The sequence below is a fragment of the Harpia harpyja genome, chromosome 2 (assembly GCF_026419915.1).
Source record: "Harpia harpyja isolate bHarHar1 chromosome 2, bHarHar1 primary haplotype, whole genome shotgun sequence".
Classification (NCBI taxonomy): domain Eukaryota; kingdom Metazoa; phylum Chordata; class Aves; order Accipitriformes; family Accipitridae; genus Harpia; species Harpia harpyja.
Genome location: NC_068941.1, coordinates 17,530,356 through 17,551,036, shown reverse-complemented (window position 1 = coordinate 17,551,036; position 20,681 = coordinate 17,530,356). Strand labels below are relative to the sequence as shown.

The 20,681-nt window shown below is 36.9% G+C and overlaps 1 protein-coding gene across 1 annotated transcript in view; it reads right to left on the bottom strand.

Annotated features, from left to right (window-relative positions):
* Window positions 1-20,681, bottom strand: part of ARHGAP10 (Rho GTPase activating protein 10) — a 153,988-nt gene that overhangs the window by 78,185 nt on the left and 55,122 nt on the right. Inside the window, exons 4-10 of the mRNA XM_052772153.1 lie at window positions 18,981-19,052; window positions 15,598-15,699; window positions 12,284-12,394; window positions 10,051-10,155; window positions 5,925-6,054; window positions 4,137-4,243; window positions 2,372-2,466 (exon numbers count right to left, since the gene is read on the bottom strand). Coding sequence (XP_052628113.1) covers window positions 2,372-2,466; window positions 4,137-4,243; window positions 5,925-6,054; window positions 10,051-10,155; window positions 12,284-12,394; window positions 15,598-15,699; window positions 18,981-19,052 — 722 coding nt within the window. The remainder of the gene's footprint in view (window positions 1-2,371; window positions 2,467-4,136; window positions 4,244-5,924; window positions 6,055-10,050; window positions 10,156-12,283; window positions 12,395-15,597; window positions 15,700-18,980; window positions 19,053-20,681) is intronic.

Here is a 20,681-nt window from a genome sequence, read left to right as displayed (position 1 = left end):
TTACTTTTATGCAGGGCAAACTTCCCTTCTTTTCATGAAAATTATAACTGTCAAGGTATCAAAGAGTATCACCTAGAGGTAATACATCAAACTCAGTATATGCTGCATGAAATATTATTTATTTGTCTTCAAATTAAAGTCAAAAGAGACAAAACCCTCCCTCCTCCTTGTCCTGTATTCGTAAAATTAAAATCTAAGTAGCATTTCAGAAGGATAATGCTCTTTATCAATATAAAGTCTTTTTACTACCTCAAAAGACTTCTGCTGTCTCCTTAAGATTTAAATTTCTCTACATTTACCACTACTCACCTCCAACTAAACATGATGGAGTACTAGAAACAGGAAAGAATATCACTTTCCAGAAATCTAGCCAGGATCCTAGCACCCTCAGAGCTGCAAGAAGTATCAGAATTTAAAGAAAAAAGAATCATCTCAGCCTTCTTTTTAAAAGAAAAATCTGTAAATATTCAGCTAGCTCCAAACTATGGTAAAGTCACGTGCAAGGCTGAACATTTGCTACTAAAAAGTCCTTCCTAAAATTTTACAATCTTGCCTCCTTCCACAGCACAGGAACAAAGAAAATCCCATGGCCAGCCATCAATCTGTATGTTATTTTTTAACTTGGACAAGCCAAGGGATAAGTGTGCCCTGAACTGATACCAAGGAAACAAGCTAATGGCCTGCAGCACAGAATAATCTCCATGGGAACATCTCAGTACTACACACATATATTATTAAAAGAAAAATGTCTGATATCAAGGTCACAGTGGACCAGTTGTGTCTATTATATCTGGACAGAAAGATGGATTAGATTTTTCCCACTTTTACCAGAGAAGAGAATGAAAAAATTTTTTGCAGGATCAAGGAAACACTGCTCTCCATCCATCTCTGTTCAAACTCCAGATACCCTATTGAGCAGAGATGACACACAGAGGGGGGGCAGAATGACATTTCTCACGGCACTTTCTCAACAACTTTATCAGACTCAGTTTGATATCTGTTATTCATACTGACCAATACACTGACCCAAGCGGGCCTGATGTCAAGAGTTTATATCTTTACTCCCTTTCCTACTGTTGGGACACAGTGTTAGAATAGTTAAAACACATCCTCCTCAAATCAAAAATGCAAGTTCAAACCATGCTGCAGACTTGCGACAAATGCCACCTGAGCTGTAAATTAGTATCTTGTCATCTGCCATGCGAGCTGGAATTTTTCAGATGTAGTGGTAGTTTTGCATTCCTTTACCCATTGCTTGCTACAGAAACAGGCATGCCTCAGGCAGGCCAGTCTGACAGGCCCCACAAGCTAGGCATAGCCTCTGACCTAAGACTGTGCACGTGCGTATGATCCTTATCACAGACATATTTGCAGACCACTAGCAATCATAGGACAGAGAGGCCTGACAGCATTGGCCACACTGCATTTCAAGTAAAAGGCACTGAATCCGATCAGAGAAAAACAAAAACCTATAAAACTTGAACACTTACTACATGATAAATTAGAATGTAATTGATTGGTATAAGTAAGAAGCAAATGTATTGGTTAAAAACAGCTCAGAAGGGGTGGATGCAAAAACTCAAGAACAGTCCACTAACTTACATCAAGCATTTAACACTAGATGTGATCCTGCTCTGCACACATACAATCTGCACCAAAAGAATGCGGCATTACCACAGCCATATTTATTTGCAGTACCTATTAAGCTGGATTCCCTCACCTTCATAAATGAAGGAAGACTACAACACCAAGAAAAAGCAGTATTTGTCACATTTTAAGATCCTTTTAGCGAAACAAATAAGCAATTCTTCTCTTTTGAAATAAAGCAACAAAATGGTGGTGTTTCAAAAAAGCAGTGGCATCAATGTTCAAGATGCACTGGACGATTAACACCAGCCACAAAAAGTCTCAAAATCCTAATGATCTTATTTTCAGTCTGAGAATCCAGCATAAATGCTCAGCAACATATCATTTTGGAAAGCAGATTTGTGATACAATATGGCCATGACTGTATGATTTATTACTGTGATTGTAGTCTCTCACTATAGCTATATGTACTTCAATTTAAGCCAGGTTTCTTCACTACAATAACCACAGTTCATAATAGTTTCTCTAACTTTTTCTATGTTTTTCTTTTATGTGAGTTCAGACAATGTCTGCATTTCAGGTTAGATCCTCCCTGCTTCTGCTACACACCACTGAGGTAAAATACAGTGACCCATAGCAGTGCTTGCCTGCTCCTCCAGTGACTATTTCACATTGGCAGTCTGAACGAGCATTGAAAAAATAAGAAGAAAATACAACAGTAATATTACAGTAATGTTAACTAGTACTTAGAAAGAGTCCTTTCTAGTGTGCTTCATGAGCTTACCTGTCTGAAGCTTCTAAGTCAAAACAGAATCGCCTGTCTATAGTATCTGTATTTCTTTTGGTACAATACGTAAGGACAAAGAGTTCCTCATCGCCCTGTGAAAAGAAAGTTTTTATACGCTTGACCCAGTAATTGAAAGCTTCAGTAAGCCAGCTGTACAAACCAAGAAAGGTAAATTTACATTAAAATAATGGCAAAAGCTATACTGAAAACTGACACTTGAGGAAGAATTTGCTCATGGTTGCCATACAGGTCTCTGCACAATAGCACATAAATTGCATGGTCATTTACAGGACATAAATGCAAAAATATTGAGTACATTTTAGCTGGTACTTTACAGCATGACACAGTACCACAGTAATTTAAACTAACAAAAATCTTTTGCTATAAAGATTTTGCATGCGTTACAATATAAGCATACTAAGTGTGACAGACTTCTCCCATTTTGTCAGACACAGCAATTTCTGTAGGAAAGGCTATTGCTACAGTAACTAGAACAAATTAAGTTTTCTTTACTATCTGTAATCTGTCTTACAGAACCCGTCCTTTCTTCAAGACCAACCACCACTAGGATCATATTTCACCCTTAAGTATTCAGAAATCAAATAAACTCGTCTGCGAATGCTGCATGAGTTGTACCAGATTTAATCAGGATTAACTGTACATTTTAATTATTTGTTGTCTTATTCAACATCTCTAGACACAGGAGGTTGTCACTGAAGGAGTAATTGCATTGTGGGTTTCAAAATGGGAGATCCTTTAATACAGCAAAAATGGCTTCATAAGTGTTTTAGAATGCCGAATGCTTACACACATGCTATATTAACTAAAATGGCTTATTACAATTAGAGTAAATCAGGATAAAAAAATTCACAGAAGTACTGAAATGATTAAGGGAGCCAAATGCCACTAATTTTCAGTATGGCAGGTTTTCAAGAGCTTTTGAAAGATTCTTTCAAATTCAATGTATTTGTAAATATACACAGCCCTCAAAATGATGAAAGGCATCTCCCCTCTGCTCAAACTAATGAGATATAATACTCTGATAAAATTCCAACAACATGATTTTCTAACCAAATTTGAAGATAAGGCAGGGTGCTGCATTTACAGGAATATTGACTCAAGTATTATTTCAGATATCCTTTTTCCTTGCAACAAAATGCATTTCATCCATATTAATGAATTCATTTAATGAGTCATCTCTGAAGGTGCTGAGTGCCCTCAATTCCCCGGTATTTCAAAAGAAATTAAAGCCATTAAAGATCAACAGAGTCTTGGGTCTTGAATATTTCAGATGCTATCCAAGATATCCAAAATTACATTCAGTTGGCAGTACAAATTATATTCCTATTAAAATCCTCTTTTCTAGTCCCTCTTCTAGTACTTACATCTCTGAAAGAAAAACCTGACTGGAGCACATAAGAAAGAAATTTCTAACTCTATTATATTTTCCTGATTTATACTTTAACAAGTTAAATGCCTCATGGATAAACCAGATTCTAAATGGTGAAACACTGCATGTTATCTGTACCATGTTCCCTGGTCTTCTAAAAGGAAGCAACTGAAAAGTTTGCAGAATTCTTGTCTATTAATTCATCTGTTACTTTAGGTTAATGTCCTTAAATGGCAGCCTGAATTGCATGAAGAAAGAAGAAAAAAAGAGGCAAGGAGGTGGAGAAGGAAAGTACTTGACACATCTTATCTGACATATCCTCTGATCTTGATACAGGACAAGTGTAAGAGTAGAATATAAAAATATACTTACAACTTTCCCTCCTGATCTGTGTTCAAATGGGATCATGGTGAACTTCTTTGTCTCTTTCCTATACATGCAATAGTGCTTCACCCAGCTGGAACCAAAGGGAGCAGGCCCTACATAAAACGGAAGCATTAAATAGTATGTACTTTTTCCAGTTTGTGTTTTCGTCTCCTGCTTTCCAAAATGATACTTAAGAGTCCTACTTAATTCCTAATAAGGCAGTATTTAAAACAAAGTTATGAAGAACATTATACGAAGTAATACAAATGTTAACCAGTACTTACTGTTCTAAAAACTGATATATGTAGTATTTCACATTTATCCTTAATGACAAATTGAAAGAATTGTTAACGTATCTTTGTCTCACTACTACAGACAGAATAATTTTTCCCTATGAAATAAATATCCCTTGGAAACTTTATTTAAGCAGAACATGGAAACCCAGTTTTACACTTGGTAACTTGAAGCTAAGTAATGCCAGATTAAGGCACCTGCGTTGCAAGCTCTAAATTACCTATTGTTTAAGGTCTGATCATATTTTCTGACACCAAAACTCACTCCTAACTATTCATCAGTGCACACCCTACATAGAATACGCTTACTTCAGAGCCCAGCCTACTGCACACAGTATTATTGAGATTTGCACCATAACATTAACTGTTAAAACTTGGATTCTGACCCTCTGTATGTCCTCACTTCTATTAATTTACTGTTTTTTAAAAAAGGTCTGCAAAGAAATCTTCTCTTTTGAAGGACTCTGCCCCAGAGTATCAGGGAAGGCCTTCATGAGCGGCTAAAACTGACAGAGGATTTCACTGCTCCTAACCTGGAAGGTCTCACTGCCCTGCTCCTCTCCAACTCCACTTCAAGCATACCCACCTCTTCTGAATCCTTTCAGCTGATTCTAAAGCTCATGATGACCAAGACCAGTGAACCAATGCCACAGAATACTGATTTTTCTTATTTTTTACTGCTAGTTCTCTTAAAACTTATTTCTGAACACTGTAATACCAATGTTTCCATCTAAAATGTTGTAGAGTCTTCAATTTGTGGAACATTTTACAGAAGTCTTTACTTAAACAGTAATCAATTAAATGCCATAAAAGTAAAATCTCTCATCAGAATAAGCAAATAAACTTTCTATAAGGGCACACATGTAAAAAATATGATTTATGCAAAATGTTTTTTAAAAAAAAAAGAATTACTTTGTGATCATTCCTTGACCAGTAAGAGCTCTGCATCTTATTTGGCTTTTTCACTACAGTGAGAAGGATTTATAATTGTTCAAAGTATTGACAGCATATGATTTGTGTGACATGCACCTGACAGGAAGATTTTCAACACTAGCTACCTAGCATATAGCCTGCTTTATTTGACCCTATGATCAGAATTAGGTCATGAAAGCATACCACTGAACCAGGGAAATTACAGTCAATTTCATCATACCAAACTAGCCAAATTTTTAGAGGCTAATTTGACAACTCATGTTGTTGTCTGACAACAAATGTTTGACAGTTCTAGGGGAGGTCATTAGTAAGGGATTAAAAATAACATGAAATACATCCTTTGGTCAAATAAAACCTCCCTGAGTTCAGTCACCTTTGCTAAGAACTGTCACACTTTCAGCATCATGCTCTCTTTATGAGCCATGGTAACAAGGCCATTAGAGACTTTCAACATTTACTCAGATGACTATTAAACTGCAAATTCTTTGCGTCTTCATGTTACCTCTATAAATAAGACTTGCCTGTATGCACAATATGGCCACTACAGGAATATAAAAATACACCTTACTTTTTTCCTGTACATAGAGATAGCCTTCCATCGTGAAGTGATTTGCTCTTTTATGTTCCTGAGGATTTCTTCTGATCTTGTTCATGAGCTCCTCTACCTCTGACCTTGTTCCTTCAAAACGATTTCGTGTCTAAAACAAGATGGCAAAAACCCATTAGTAGAGAGAGTGGAAGAAAGACTTACTCTTCCTGGCAGATAGGCGTTATAATAATTTATAAAATGAGAGAATGATTCAGGCCATTTTAGGACAGTCAGTGCACAATTTCCATACACGTTTACTCTTCAAGTCTTCTGATATTCTTCAACACTGAAGTGTGGTTTAGATATTAGCTGTTGTAACTGTGGAAAGCACACAAAGATTGCCAGAGTAGATTTCTAAAGTAACGTGTTCACCTGTTCAGAAAGAAGTGAAATACTGAGTGCAAAATTACTTTGGATTTGAATATTCAAGTCTCCTTAGAGAAATATTACTACAGAAGTTGGCTTAATTTGCGAGATTCTTACTAGTTGTCAGGAAGGAAAAGATTTTCTGTGGTTATTGAGAAAAAAGCGACAGGAAGGTCACCAACAATATATACATGTTGAGACTATACACATGCCAAATATTTTGATCACACACAAGCAGAAGCATACAAAAAAAAAAAAAAAAAAAACCCACCACCACCAAAAAAACCCCAAAACAACCAAACCAAAAACAAACCCAAAGTCCAGTTGATTATTATTCCTGAATGTCACTCATTCCAGTTCGCAAGCAGCCACAGGAGAAATATTTATTAGAATATTACCAAAACCAATCAGAAAGTAACCACACCATCCACAAATTATACAATAGGACTACACAAAATAAAAGAGCAGCTCACACCTGACACAAGAAACTCTTCAGTTTGGTCTGAAAAACACTGGCAATTGGCCAATGAGCAAATAACAAAACCAAAACAATCAAAGTAATACCTAGTTTTCTCCACATACCCACTTACCAAATCGCACAAACTGAAAACATACATTTAAATTCCAAGCTGGTATTTTCCCCAGTCAGTACATGTGTTTTGAGGAATGCACATACTTCCAGATGCATGCTTATGTGTCTTGCTGCTTTTTGACAGCACCTTTATTTTTCTGAAAATGGGTAAGCTTCTGAAAAATGCTGCCTCACCTATTTTATTTTCTTCCCCAGTACAAGCATACAGTCGCATACACTGACAAAAATATCATGAATATAAACAAGTATCCATTCTTGTACATAGACAGTTAACACTATGCTCCTGACTGACCATCTGTACATGCAAATTCCAGATTTATGCTTGGAAACAGTTTATTCATGGGCATAAACACAGTCCATGCAAGCTGGTCGGAGCAGCCACCCATACCTGTATGTTTTATAGAGGAAAGCTGAAGATATTCTTTAGGTGATGACTAAGAACAATTGCTACCTTACCTCCAGGTAAAACAACTGCCCTGAACCCTCCCCATATCCATCATCTCAATTTCAGGTCACATCTGCTTGCGAAATTTGGAGTTAGACCCTGCACATAAACTCATTTCCAAGGCTCCAAACAATATTCTAAGCTCCTTTTCATAATTACCCAGAAGAGCTGCATTAAAAAAATATACTCTGTACTCAAGACAAAGGCAAAAAAATTGATAGTGACTGCTCATACCTACACCTTCCTGTCTGAGCACTGATCATTCTGAGGTTAGATGCTTTAAATGATCCTGCCAGGATCTTTGTCTTGGCTGTGCAGTGATCGCAAATCCGAGTGTGTGAAATGCACCGTGGGAATGGTGGGATGGAGCACCACGGGCTTCAAAAACCTCAAGAAAATTTCTATCTCCCTTTGTGCTGTGATAAAGTTAAGCTTAACCAGGGGTCAATCACAGTCACTGCACCAGTGTCGCTATGCCTCCTCTTCCCAGGAAAGACCAGGTTTGCTTGCAGGGCAGGAGAGCATGATCAAAGCTACAAGGATCCTTGTATGGGGTTGGGCACAGAACTGAGATAACAAGAGAAAAGTCCTGGCAGTGCGGGGGAATCTAGTTGGAGATGCAGGATTTCTACAAGAGAATAAGACTGACTGAAGAATCAGCTTACTGGAGCTTGGGGTACAAGGCTAGGATTTTTATTTTTTCTTTTTCATTCTGGCAGGGAATGAGGGGAAGGCAGGGTCTGGGGCAGGGTGTGGAGAAGAAATCCACAGCATAATTCTCAAAGTAAAGATGACCCGAATGAAAAGGAAGGCAATTACTACAGCTATGCTGGCAACTCTCAAATCACTCTCCATATCCAGCTAGGCAATCTGTACTGAATCTTGTACCCTTCAATTTCTAACATGTCAATCCAGTGGTCTGCCAGCAGCTCAGCTGTACCACAGCCAGGCCCTAGTTCATTTTTCTTTTGGGATGTTTTGTTCATCTTCAACATAGTGGAGAGTGTCATGTCCTCTCATGATCTTTCCAGATGCTTCCTTCTATTCTCCTCTTACCTCAGATAGCTGTTAAGCCTTGCCTCCTTTCTCTCTATAGCTTTTTGAAATCCAGGTCATTCTTTCTGTCTATTCATAAAACTTGAGCTGCAATGCTCAATCTCTTTTAGATTTCCTGGGGCACAATATAATACCATTCAGTCAATTGAAAATGCAGCTGTTGAGATTAGTTTGCTTTCTTATTGCTCATCACTTCTTCAGACCACTTCACTGGCTCTTTTCCATCTGTAGTCTGAAATCCCGCTCTTCAAAACTGTATCATAGCTTCCCTCTCACATTTCATTTGCTGCTCATCTTGCATCAGCTCCCCTCTATCCACTGCGGCTCCATGCTGCTCCTCATTCTGTTAAGCTAAGCACACCGAAGAAGCAAGTCTGTCCTGAAATTTCCTCCAGAAGCACTGACTTCTGCCATGGAAGTCTGCTTATGAAGTTACCACTACTCAGTTCCCCTACCCAAACCAAACAACAGCTCAAGAAGAAACTTGAGACTTAAACATACGGGAAGAAAATTAAAGGAATGGTATCACAACACACGAATCATGTCACTGTGTATTACAGCTACCTTAATCCTCTCTTGCGCCTTTCCATCTCCCTGCTACTGCCTGCTATTTAAGCCATTTCTAAAAATAGATTGCAACCTCTGAGAAGCAGTTTCTGTGTCTTAATTCCAGGTGCCCTTAGAGGTCAACAAAACAGATGCACCGTCATGAATTGCTTGTTTGCAGTAAGGTACGTGGTTTGTTCCCTACCAACAGGCCTCCGGCACATCCAAGTTCCTCTGAGCAAGTGTTGTTCTTCAACAAATCTCAAGGAAGCAAAGAGACCATCTGACTAGTGACTCTGTCAGTCTCATTGTTTCATCCTGTCACATTGCTTGCTGCTCTCCCAGTTCTAAGCAGATCATACTGGGCAATTTGGTGGGAGGGTACACTAACTAGTGGTGGGCCCCAGTTAGCCTGCCCTTCAGGGAACACATTATTTTGTCAAATATGCCATGGGTGCTAACACCAGGTCTCCTTATACAGTTCTGCACCCCAAACCAACAGGGATGTTCTTGCCTAAAGGGTCTGCTTCAAGACAAATAGAAACTCCAAGTCGTTCTGCTGGCAGAGATGAAAAAAAAAAAAAAAAACAACAAAAAAACCTGATAAACCCAGCTGGTTTTCTTTCCTTTTCTCAGTTATGAATAATATAGCCCTATCAAGCAATGACACTCAGACACGACCACCATGTACTTGATTTCAAACACACCTAAAACACTGAGAACCTTGGCATTTCATTACCTATCCTCTGAATTCTCCACTGTTGTATGCGTTTTAACAGACTTCATTCATTTTTAAACTCTCTCATTACAATCCTTGTGTTATGTCTCTATAAAAAAACTGGAAAAAGGAGTGGGGGCCCTTTACTTGGTGTTTGTTTTTTAGAGGAGTATTAGAAATTAAGAATTCACTGGAATTAGCAACGATTGGTTCAGTGATGTGGTTGGTTAGCCAGGAGATGGCACTACATCCCCAAAGTTCACAAGGCAATGCACCAACACCGAGGAAAGTATTGGCAATACAGATACTGTATATAAAGTAACTTAAGTGTGCAATTTTACTCAAAAAATTAGACAAGGCATAGATATCAATCTCAACTTACATTTTGTATATTTATCTGCAAGGCCATCTTGTAATGATTGAAGTCTTTAGCAAGTTCATATCCCTGATGATAGAAAGTGAACAAACCCTGAAAAAATGATAGCACCTGAAATAGAAACAAAAGACTTGTTAGAATGAAAAACTCCATTTACCTGAATATGATTGCTGCATGTAGCCTTTTTCAGAAAGATCAGAGATGACAAAATTATTATTTTTAAATAAATTTCCACTAATGCCTACAATTTATTAATAACTATTTAGATCCAAATGATCAGCTATGTATATAGACATTTTTGGGTGGTCCTGTCTCCGGAATTTCACAACTGATCTCTACTTTAAATTTGACTGTAGGCAATATACATTGTCTATCTCCTAAACTTTCCTATGTAATGGTTTTCCTACAGTTCCTCTGATACCAATGAAGTCTGGAATAAATATTTGCGCAGAAGGAGGTAATGAGCATTCTGTCTTTTAGTCACCATTTCCCTTGTCATTCCCCTCCCTGCTAATGACCACGTTGAGATGACTTTCATAACAGAGCTAACTGGTTTGTTCAAAGATGAAAGCTTTCCCTCCAGTAACTCTACCGATCACTGCTTTTTGTATGCAGGTCTGACCCTCTATCAGAACCAACAAATGATCCACGTTGCATTTTCTGACTTCGGTGTTTCAGTTTAAAAGAATGAACAAGTTATACTATATTGGAAACGGGACGAGGTGCAGTACTGCCTACCTCTCCTGTTTGGTTCAGGCTGTTGGAAAGAAGCGAGTGACACAGGAAAGAACAACTCTCTTTATTAAAAAGAGAACAAACCGAAGAATGCATTTAATAGTCTGAAGTCATATGCAAATAAATCATTTTCAAAAATGCAAAACCCACATAAACTTAAAGTATTATGAAGGGGAAAGGGAATAAGCATTTGGTACTAAATAATATCAGTTTACTACCCTAGTGTAAACTTCAAATGCAAATTGAGCAACATAAAGTTCAGCCCCATCCAGAGGGAGCTTCCAGGAAAGAGAAAGGGACATGTTTCAAAAACATAATTTGAAGATTCATTACTCTAGTCTGGCTCTGAGGAAACTTCAAATAGTTTGAAACACAAGAACTGAATCTAGAACTATTTAGGATTTAAAAAAAAAAAAAAATTAAAAACTAGAAAATTATTTAAAAAAAACACAAACAAAAAAACCCCCAACACATCAACAACAACAAAAAATCCCACACAACCATTTTTAACAACATTTTCCCATTCCTTGAACAATGCTAATGTATTTACAGCAATTTATTCCCACTTAAGGATTTTAGCAATTTTTTCATACAGGAATAAGCTATATTAAAATATACAGCTCTCATTAACTCCATAATGACCAACGACTTTGATCAGGGTCATTTGGGACTTTTTTTCATTTTTACATTAAAATAATTTTATCAGAATAAAAGGACCGACTTGGCCCAAAAAACACAGACTTCAGAGCATGAGTGAATGGAAGTCACTTCTACAATCCATCCTCGCTTTATCTCAGTATTACACTTACTGTTCTCTTGTTGTTTCATAAAGTTGCATTTATACTACAAAGCTAATACACATTTCAGAAATTTTTAGAACAAGCTCTTCGCAGAGATTTAATTAAGTCTGGTCAGTACATGTATGATTTTCACTGAAATTCACTGGAACCTCGTGATTTCTGCACAGATTCAATTGCAATTGAAATCAAACATATCAGACTTTTTTTTTTTATGAGCTTTTAGCCAGCAGCACCCTCTTAATTAATTTATATCTGCACTTATTCACTAACAGGCCTCTATGTGCAACTTTCATATTGAAAACAAAATTCCTTACATTACTCAGGAATAACCTTTCAGTGGTTAAAAAAAAAAAAACAAACAAATGCAAAAAGTCTGACCCCAACATCATCTTCCTGAATCCTCTATTCTAACTCACACCATAAATTGAGGTTTCTCCAGTACAGCACAAGGTTTCACACATTTTCTGAAAACCAACATCAATGGATCCAAATCAACTGTCATTACTGAGGTAAGCTTTAAGATGCCTGGTTAAGTGTATCTCTACAAGGAATTTGCACAGATATAACAAGAGTGCTTTAAATTCTGTTAAGTCACACAACTGCATACGTTTTCCCAGAAAACAGAGCTCCTTGGCTTTTGTCCAATTTCATTCCTTCTCCATCCCTTATGAATGACAGGGTAGGCTGAATTCACTGGTACTTACAGGTTCCACACACTCAAATTTCTTCCGCTCCTGTATCTCTTGCAACTTGCATACGTACTCCAGTGACAGCTCATAGAAGTGTTTTCTATTCTGCTCCACTTGGTTATCTGCCTGCACACAGAAGATACAGCTAACGAAGTTTCAAAGACATTTTGCAGACAACTTCAAAATGACACATGCATAGCATACAAGTGGCAAGCGATAAGATAATTTTCTCCAGACTGGGATTTGTTCCTTTACAACACAGCTCATTCATTTACTTTTAAATGGCAGCAGTAATTAATTCCCTTTTACTAGATAATATATGTTGTTCTGAATCACGAGGCTAAATTTTTAGAAACATTCCAATAACACTTTGAGCTTCTTTTCTATGGAATCAAAGGCAAATACATAAGAGCAGGTATGTGTGCACTGCTTTAATAGCATTGAAAAGGTGCCTGCCCAAACAGAGAGAGGGGGCTAGCAGTATCTTCCATTAGAAAAGGGGGAGATCATCTCTCCAGTCAAAGTAAGGAAGAAAATATTACTGTTGAAAACCACATTGCTGATACTGTAAGCTTTACTCTCTAACCCAAATAACTGCTGTAAATAGCCAGAATGCTATTGTTCCCATCCCACCCCTGTGCTCACTCTGATTGGCAAGAAAAGCAATAAAAAAAAGTTTACTTATTTGTAAGACACTTCACAAGTTTCCACAGAGCATCAAATATTTAAAAATGCAACCTTATTAGCTGCAGCTGATTTTCAGCTCAGCTTTGCTGAAATGCCAACACATATTCATAGTCAACAGTTTTATTTCAGCTGCCATTCATCTGAGGATAAACATTTTACTTTCTAGCATATATGTACTATTTCATTAAGTTATTATTTAAGGTACATGTGCCCTCATTGCACTATAAAACTTCAAGAACTGGGTAACAGAAACCTTTATTAAAATACACTAAAGAAAGGCTACAAAGGGATGCTCTAAGTGATTAACACTTAGTCTTTGACCATGTGTTAATATCAAATGCTTCTACACTAAATTACAAAAGGCAGTAGAGGAAGGGTTATGTGAAAGGACCAGACTTTCTATCACACACTCTCTCTTAAATACTGCAACTGTACCCTTCAGGCAGAACAGAGACTGCTATGCTTTAAGAGGATAAGTCAAATTAGCTTTAAGACAGTTTTGCCTTAAGACGTGCTTTGCTTTACTGCTGTGTGCTAGAAAACTGTCAGTGGTTAAAGGGGCATAACAACAAATGCCATTAAAACAATAAAGCACTGACATGCACATCAGTAAGAAAACATGTTTCAAAAAGCCAAGCCATTTCAATGCATCCTACAAACCATGCAACATAGGAACTGAGTTGTCAGCAAAGCTACTAATGATATATATACAGAGGTACTGAAGGGTAGCCACAGAAAAAGACCATCAAGTGGGTCTACTAGGACATCTGGCTAATCGATAGTGAGACTGCACTATATACACCAAAGCCTCATGTAAGCCTGTTTCTACACCTCTCTGTTTTTTGGTTGTTTATTGTTTTGGTTGCCTGCCTGCCACCTCGCCCCCCCCCAAGAATACAATACCCAACACAGCGATTTTATTAATTTTTCTCAATTCCCCTGTAAATAAATTCACATCTCTTGTCAGTTTTTTGAGGCATGAGCCTCCCCGTGCACCCAGCAAGTTTGCTTCCTTTTGCATTGTACTTTGTGTACTGCTTAAGAAATACAGAAATAAGACACACACCATGCACCTCAGTGAATTTTCAGGAGTATCCCTCCACTAAGAGAGTCAAAGGGTCAAAGGCTATGTTAATGTAAGACACACTCCACAACATGGCATGCTTTTCATTGAATTTCTGTCAAATTTATACCTGCATCCTTTATTTACTCCAGTCAGGAGCCAACACAACTAGCCATGTATAATACCAAATTAGGAAGCTCCCATGTAATTATATATACCTATTCTCTAAGCTTGCACAAGAAAGTTTTTCCTATTTAGCACTCTGACAACATACTGCAAGTCCTTTTTTTTTTTTTAATTGCTTATACATTTATACTCCAAAATTAAATGCACAAATGAAAGAGCCTGACTGAAGAATTTCAGAATTTTTGTTCATTAAACCTTGAAGGACATTTAAAACAAAACTATTTGCTCATTCTAGTCTTCAAGCATGCTTTAAAACTTCAGACTGCATTTGATACAGCCTCTTGTAGGCATTTTGTATTTTTCCCTTGAGGTTAGGTCTCACTTCAGACTTTGAAATATGGTTCTTGATATCATCAAGAGATCATAATTAACACTTTTTCATTTTTTCTGCATCAAGTTCTTTGGGAGCTGATCAATTTGATAAAAGTACAGGTCCTGACACATGAGCAATGCCCATTAACTTCACCGGGACAACTCAACTCCCCAAAAGACCCTTGTTTATGCATATGAAGGCCTATGTCGCAAATACAGTGAACTCAAGAACTCAAGAACAATTAAGGTTCTTAATTTCCTAGCTAACTTGCCAGTTACATTAACCATTTTTAATGAAAAATGGCACAGATTATTTGGCGTGGGGTAGAGGGCAGGGAGAAGAGTTATCTCTGAGGAAAACATTAAGTGTTTAACGATACAAGGTATTAATAGACTAAGCATTAACAAATCTGACATAATTACATTTCTCCGGAAAAAAAAAAAAATCCTTCTGCCTACAGCAAGTGTCTGCAAGATTTCTCTGTGGTCTTCTCACGTACTATTTGCTGTTGCTCCAGAAATAAAAGCTATTACAAATAAGGATGATGACAATAAACCCACAGGGACAGAAAGAATGCCAGGCAAAACAGATCTGGTTTTAAGTTATAAATTGTCTACAAACTTTTTTGTAGCATTACTTGAAAAACAACAGATCTTCAAAACATGAGAAGGAAAAAAAGGCACAAAAACACTTCAAGAATACAAGTCTTGCTGTACTTTGCATTAAGCATTAATACAGGACACTTAGTCAATACATACAATGCAATGCAAATTACATATATGGTAAAGCCTCATAAGAAATGCAGAGTTTTTAACAATATGCTTACACTTTGCTATTCCCTCAATTATATAAAAAACCTAAAATGATGTTCAGTACTTCATACATACGCCAAGTAAAGCCCTCGATTCAGAAAACGGTAGGGGTACACCACTAAGTTCAGCAAATACTGATTTTCTCACCAACCTTTCCAGTTGACACAAATTTTTCTTTACTACTATGAATGCTTTTTTTGCATTTGCATAACATATTTTTACTTAACTCAAAAGCCTTTAGCTTGCATAAAAAGAGAGGCAACAATACCTCTTGTAATTGTAGCTCTTTCTTCTTAGCTGATAAATTCAAATGCTTTTCTAACAAACTGTAGTTCTTCTCTGTCTCTTTATCAAACTTCTTTTTTTCCTCCTAGACACAGAAAAAAAGTAACATTCATTTATATATAAAAATGTAAGAAAAGCCTTCTTCTTTTAAAATTCTACTTAATCAGAAACAAAGAAAAACAAACTATCATAGCTCCAAAAACTAAGGAAAAGTATGTTTCCAACTAATTTTTAAAATTAGTTTAAAGGCTAACTTGAAATTAAATCCCATTGCATCATTATGGTGAAGTTCATCACATGAATGTTTACATCTTCCAAGTTAAAAAAAAAAAAAAAAAACAAAAAAAACCTCTTCTTTTTTTAATGCATTTTTCATTGTTTTCAGGGGTCATCCACACCATCTTGTTTTCAAATAGAGGACTTCAAGGGAAATATCAGTGTCACTGAAAAAAAGAACTTTCTATAATCAACAGGGGAAAAGTTCCAACAGTTCAAAACCCAAAAGGAACAGACAGCTCCATATTCCACACGATTTCTTTATTTTAAAGCCACATGAAGACCTCTGTGCTGAATTCCTGCTTCTACCAGGCTGTTGTTGCGCCCGTGGAAAAAAAAACACTTTTTAAAATAAAGAAAAATCTCATGAAACATAAAATCATGCTAGCAAAAGAGAAACTCTCACAGACACATATGAATATCATTTACATGTGCAAATCCATTTCTCTGACCACCAAAGGCAATGTATTGGAAGAGGGATAGCCATTAAATGTTTCTAGGAAATCTGAGTTCTTGGATCTAATTTAGTAGAAGACATTGCAAAACAACCCTTTTGTTTCTTCAGTTCTAGTTTCCTAACTATGTGTGTTAAGACAGAAATAAGTATTGATTAAATCAACCAACAAGTTTTGAAGCTATTTTTAGTATAACTAATTGCAGTTGAAAATAATCTAAAATAAGTAAAATCAAGTATTTAATTATGTATTCAAGAACGGACAGATTTACTCATCAGAAAGATACCAGTTCAATTAAAATTATTTTTCCATCATCTGTCAATTTGGAATTTCATTTAAATGTATTCTACCTAACATACTGATTAGACTCTACAGATATACTTGCTCATTGTTTTTCTCTTAACCTTTCCTTTTTAATACTACATTACATATAGTATTATAAGTGATACATGATTTTGTTCTCTGAATGATTGCATTCTGAAGGTGGCATTCTATTAAAGAAGGGATCTAAGCTGTTTAGGATTGCTTCTCAGCAAGGGCTTCCACCAAAAATGCTAGTTTTTTCTCCATTATGAGTCTAAGAACTTCCTTTAAAAAGGCAGCCACAATACCAACTGAGAAACATTAAGATATGCATATGGTATTACTGTGATTAGAGATAACATATTAGCATATGGGAAATCAGGAAGAAAGCAGGGAGGGAGGCGGGGCATGGAATCTTTGTATTAGCAAAATTTCCATTGATCTGGCCAACATTTGAGTGCTGCCTGAAAAAAGGAGCACTGTTGATTTCTATATAGGCAAAGCCAGAAACTATACACATGTAGTTTGTGATTAGAAAGGCAACAACTTTTACTAAGGGATAATTCAATAAGGGTCTCAGCTTCCAGCACTATGGAGCTAAACTTTTTTTCTTCTTTATCTTCTTAAGCCTAACTCAGACCATTTCATCAGCAGGGGATGTAAGTTACAGGAAAATCTGAGGCAGCAGATCCAACTTTTATTTTGTAATGGTAAAAATGTAAATTTTTCGTAATGCAAATACTACACAATGTTCCAGATATATTTCACTACTAGATGCCATAACTTGGTTTTCAGAGCTAAGCAATATTATATTTCCAGTGTCAGTATTTTGATTATCTTGAATAAATATGCAATTAAGAATATTCAGAGTTAAATATTTTTAGAGGATTTTTATTTAAATATTAGACAATTATGCAAGACTGTTCAATTTAAGGTCACTGAGAATCCTGTCCAAAAAAAATGGCTAAATCACAAATAAGAGCTTCAACTTCACAGAAACAGTATGCAGGGACACAAGGGAAGAAACATCCATCCAAACAAAACGCAAGATGGAGACTGTGTGAATGTAACTTGTCACGTTAGAAACATCAGGGACCGAATTCTGACCAAGAAATGAGTGAAGATCATGAGATAATTTAAAGTATTAGGAGTTCTCACCCCAAAACCAGCAATGTTCTTTAACACCAAAAATACTGTCGAAATAATCCATGCATTACAGCTGCTTCTATGACAATAAGTTCCATTTAGAATGAATTCTCTTTTTCCTTGGAAGAATCCCTATATTACAGACCAAGTTTTTATTGTATGTTGGTTGGGACGTCTGATATACTTCTCAGAAGTCCATAAAATTACACAAAGCTCATTGTACCATTGAACTGTAATGATTTATGATCAACAGAGCATTTTGCATTCATGAACACTGAAATCATATTCAGAACATGCTAGTCATTCCTGCTAAAGTCAAAATGTATAGCATTCTTGTAACTGAAACATTATCTTAGCTATTAAATATCACTGCTTATGAAGTCATGAAATTATAAAATAAAACATCTGCAGAGTGGTAGTTTAAAAATGTATGAATTGGGTTTTGCAACAGGAAAGTGTGTTAAATAGCTGGGATTTTTTCTTTTCCTTCTTTTTTTTTTAATAAGCATTTAAATTTCTCACTTGAAGAAGGAATGTAGAAAGAGGACAAACTTGTCCTTGTTATTTTTATCCAAATCTAGCCTGTATTAAACATATGAAAACTATTTTGCCTTTTTTTTTAATATACACAACATAGTGACAATCTTAAAAAAAATTACTGAACACTTTCACAAAAAAAAAAAAATTTTGAATGAGATCTTGTCTTTAGCCTCTCCATCCCTATTTTTTTCCCACTCATACAGAGGCAACGAGTTATTTATTCAAAACAAAAACAAAAGGCAATTTTCACTTTGCAGGTTGCAAAAATACAGTTAAAAGCATATGGATGAGCAAGCTTCTTTGAGTAGTTAATATTTTTCAGCCTTTGATTGTCCAACTGCAAGCAAATACAAAGCAGAACAGGATTACCCATTAGGAAGGGAGGCATGCTGTTAGCAGGATTGCTCCTACTCCAGACACAAGAGATAAGGGAGGGGGAGGAGAGAAGGAAGGGAAAGGACACATTCTTCTTTTCTTGAAACATAGTTTCCATTTGTTTCTGAAGCAAGTTCTCAAAGTAGAAAAAAAAGTGTGAATACATGAAATATAAACACCACCATCTCTCTGCCAAATACATGTCATTACTGCAATGCAATCCAAGTAGAGAAATTAAACAAACTTATCATAAAGGAAATGAGGGACAAACCTTTACAGCTCCTAGCTGCTCTTTCCTAAATCTTTCCAAAGGTTTGATCAGAGTTTCAGTAACACTGAGTGCCTAAAGAAAAAAAAGAATGGGTTAGGTTTCTGGAGCCAGACTGACAAGTCACTTTAGCATGAGCAATAAAAAGAAAAAAGCAAGCAAGCTCTGGGGTAAAATAAAGGAGAAGTATGAAAGTTAGGAGTCTTATGTCCTGACTCAAAAAAATCACATCTCTGAGTTCATTCAAGGTTTCAAAATATCTATCCCTTATTTCAATCCACTGTCAGGAAAATTAAATCTAAAACAAATGCAGAAATTTCAGAAATTTACAGGCTGCAGCCAAACTGCAACTGTTTTACTTGTGCCAGTCTTGCAGATCAGGTCGACAGTCTCAATGACTGAACACCAGAATGAGACACAGAACAAATGTTTTTCATTTGGGGACACAAAAATTTCTGCAACAAGAAACACTACAAGCAACTGCAGAATAGACTACTGAGTAGCAAAAAAAAAATCTTTTAACACATAGTTAAAGCCATTAGGCATTGATATAAATATTTCCAAATATTTACATTTAAGTACATTAAGAAAACCTTAAGTTAACCTAAGTTAGAAAATCAAGTGGTGTAAAGTCAAGAAACAAGAGGTTTAGTTGGTTTTGAGCATCAACCAGTACACTTAGGATAAACAGCCTCATAGCCATACTAAAGAGAAAGGAAAAGGACACAGTATGCTACTATAAGAAAACTGTAGCTTATTAGATCTGGCCAGCAAACACAGTTCCTAGTTCACATGAAATTTCACCAGAGATGGAGCAGGGTTGGGTTTGGGTTTGCTGCAAACAAGACGTAAAATTTAAAAAATGTTTGAAATTTCAGTAAAGGTTAGAACTTCTTGAACGCAACAGCAGCACAGAAAAGATGGCAAGAGCGTTGGAGGTGTGGAGGAGCAGGTGGGATCCTTTTGGTCTCAGTCCTAAGGCAGACCCACAGAGTAAATCGTGCCCAGGACTGGGCTTAGCACAGCCACGGGGCTGAGCTGCCAGGAATCCATCCACACAGAGCTCCCTGGAAGCCCACCTTAGACACAACACAAGGCTTTCCCTCTCTTTCCCCCTCTCCCCCTTCAGATGTGAAAAGTTTCAGATAAAACATTGCAGGCTTAAACCAGCCTTCTGGAACACTTCTAAAAAGCTCTTATCATAAAACACAAGAGGGATGTATTAGAGAACTGGCACAACACAAATCTGAACAGCACTGTCTGCTCCCACCCACCCCCGGAGCCATGCAGGGATTACTGTGGGAGTCATCCTGCCAATTCACTGTAACCAGAGCAACCCAGATTTTTAAACAGCCACAGCAGCATGCTAACCTATGTAGCTAACTGGAAACCCAAATATCTGGCAAGTCTGGGCCAAACTGCATGTTGCACAGTCATCCATACAACAGATACTTCCTAACTTCAGAGCACTTGTTCTTGTGGCCCAAACTTTTTCTTTCTGCATCCATTTCCTGATTTTGTCAAAAACACTTCAAGCACTCTTCAGTCCACCTTTGGTGGGAGCAAAAGAAAAAGGAAACCTGACAATTTTGCCTCTCAAAAGCGTACAGCGGTACTGGGCTAACCACGACACAGGAGACCCTTGTGTTGAGCTGGAGAGTGGGGGAAGGACACCAGAGCAACTTCTGCCACGTCTCTAGCCCA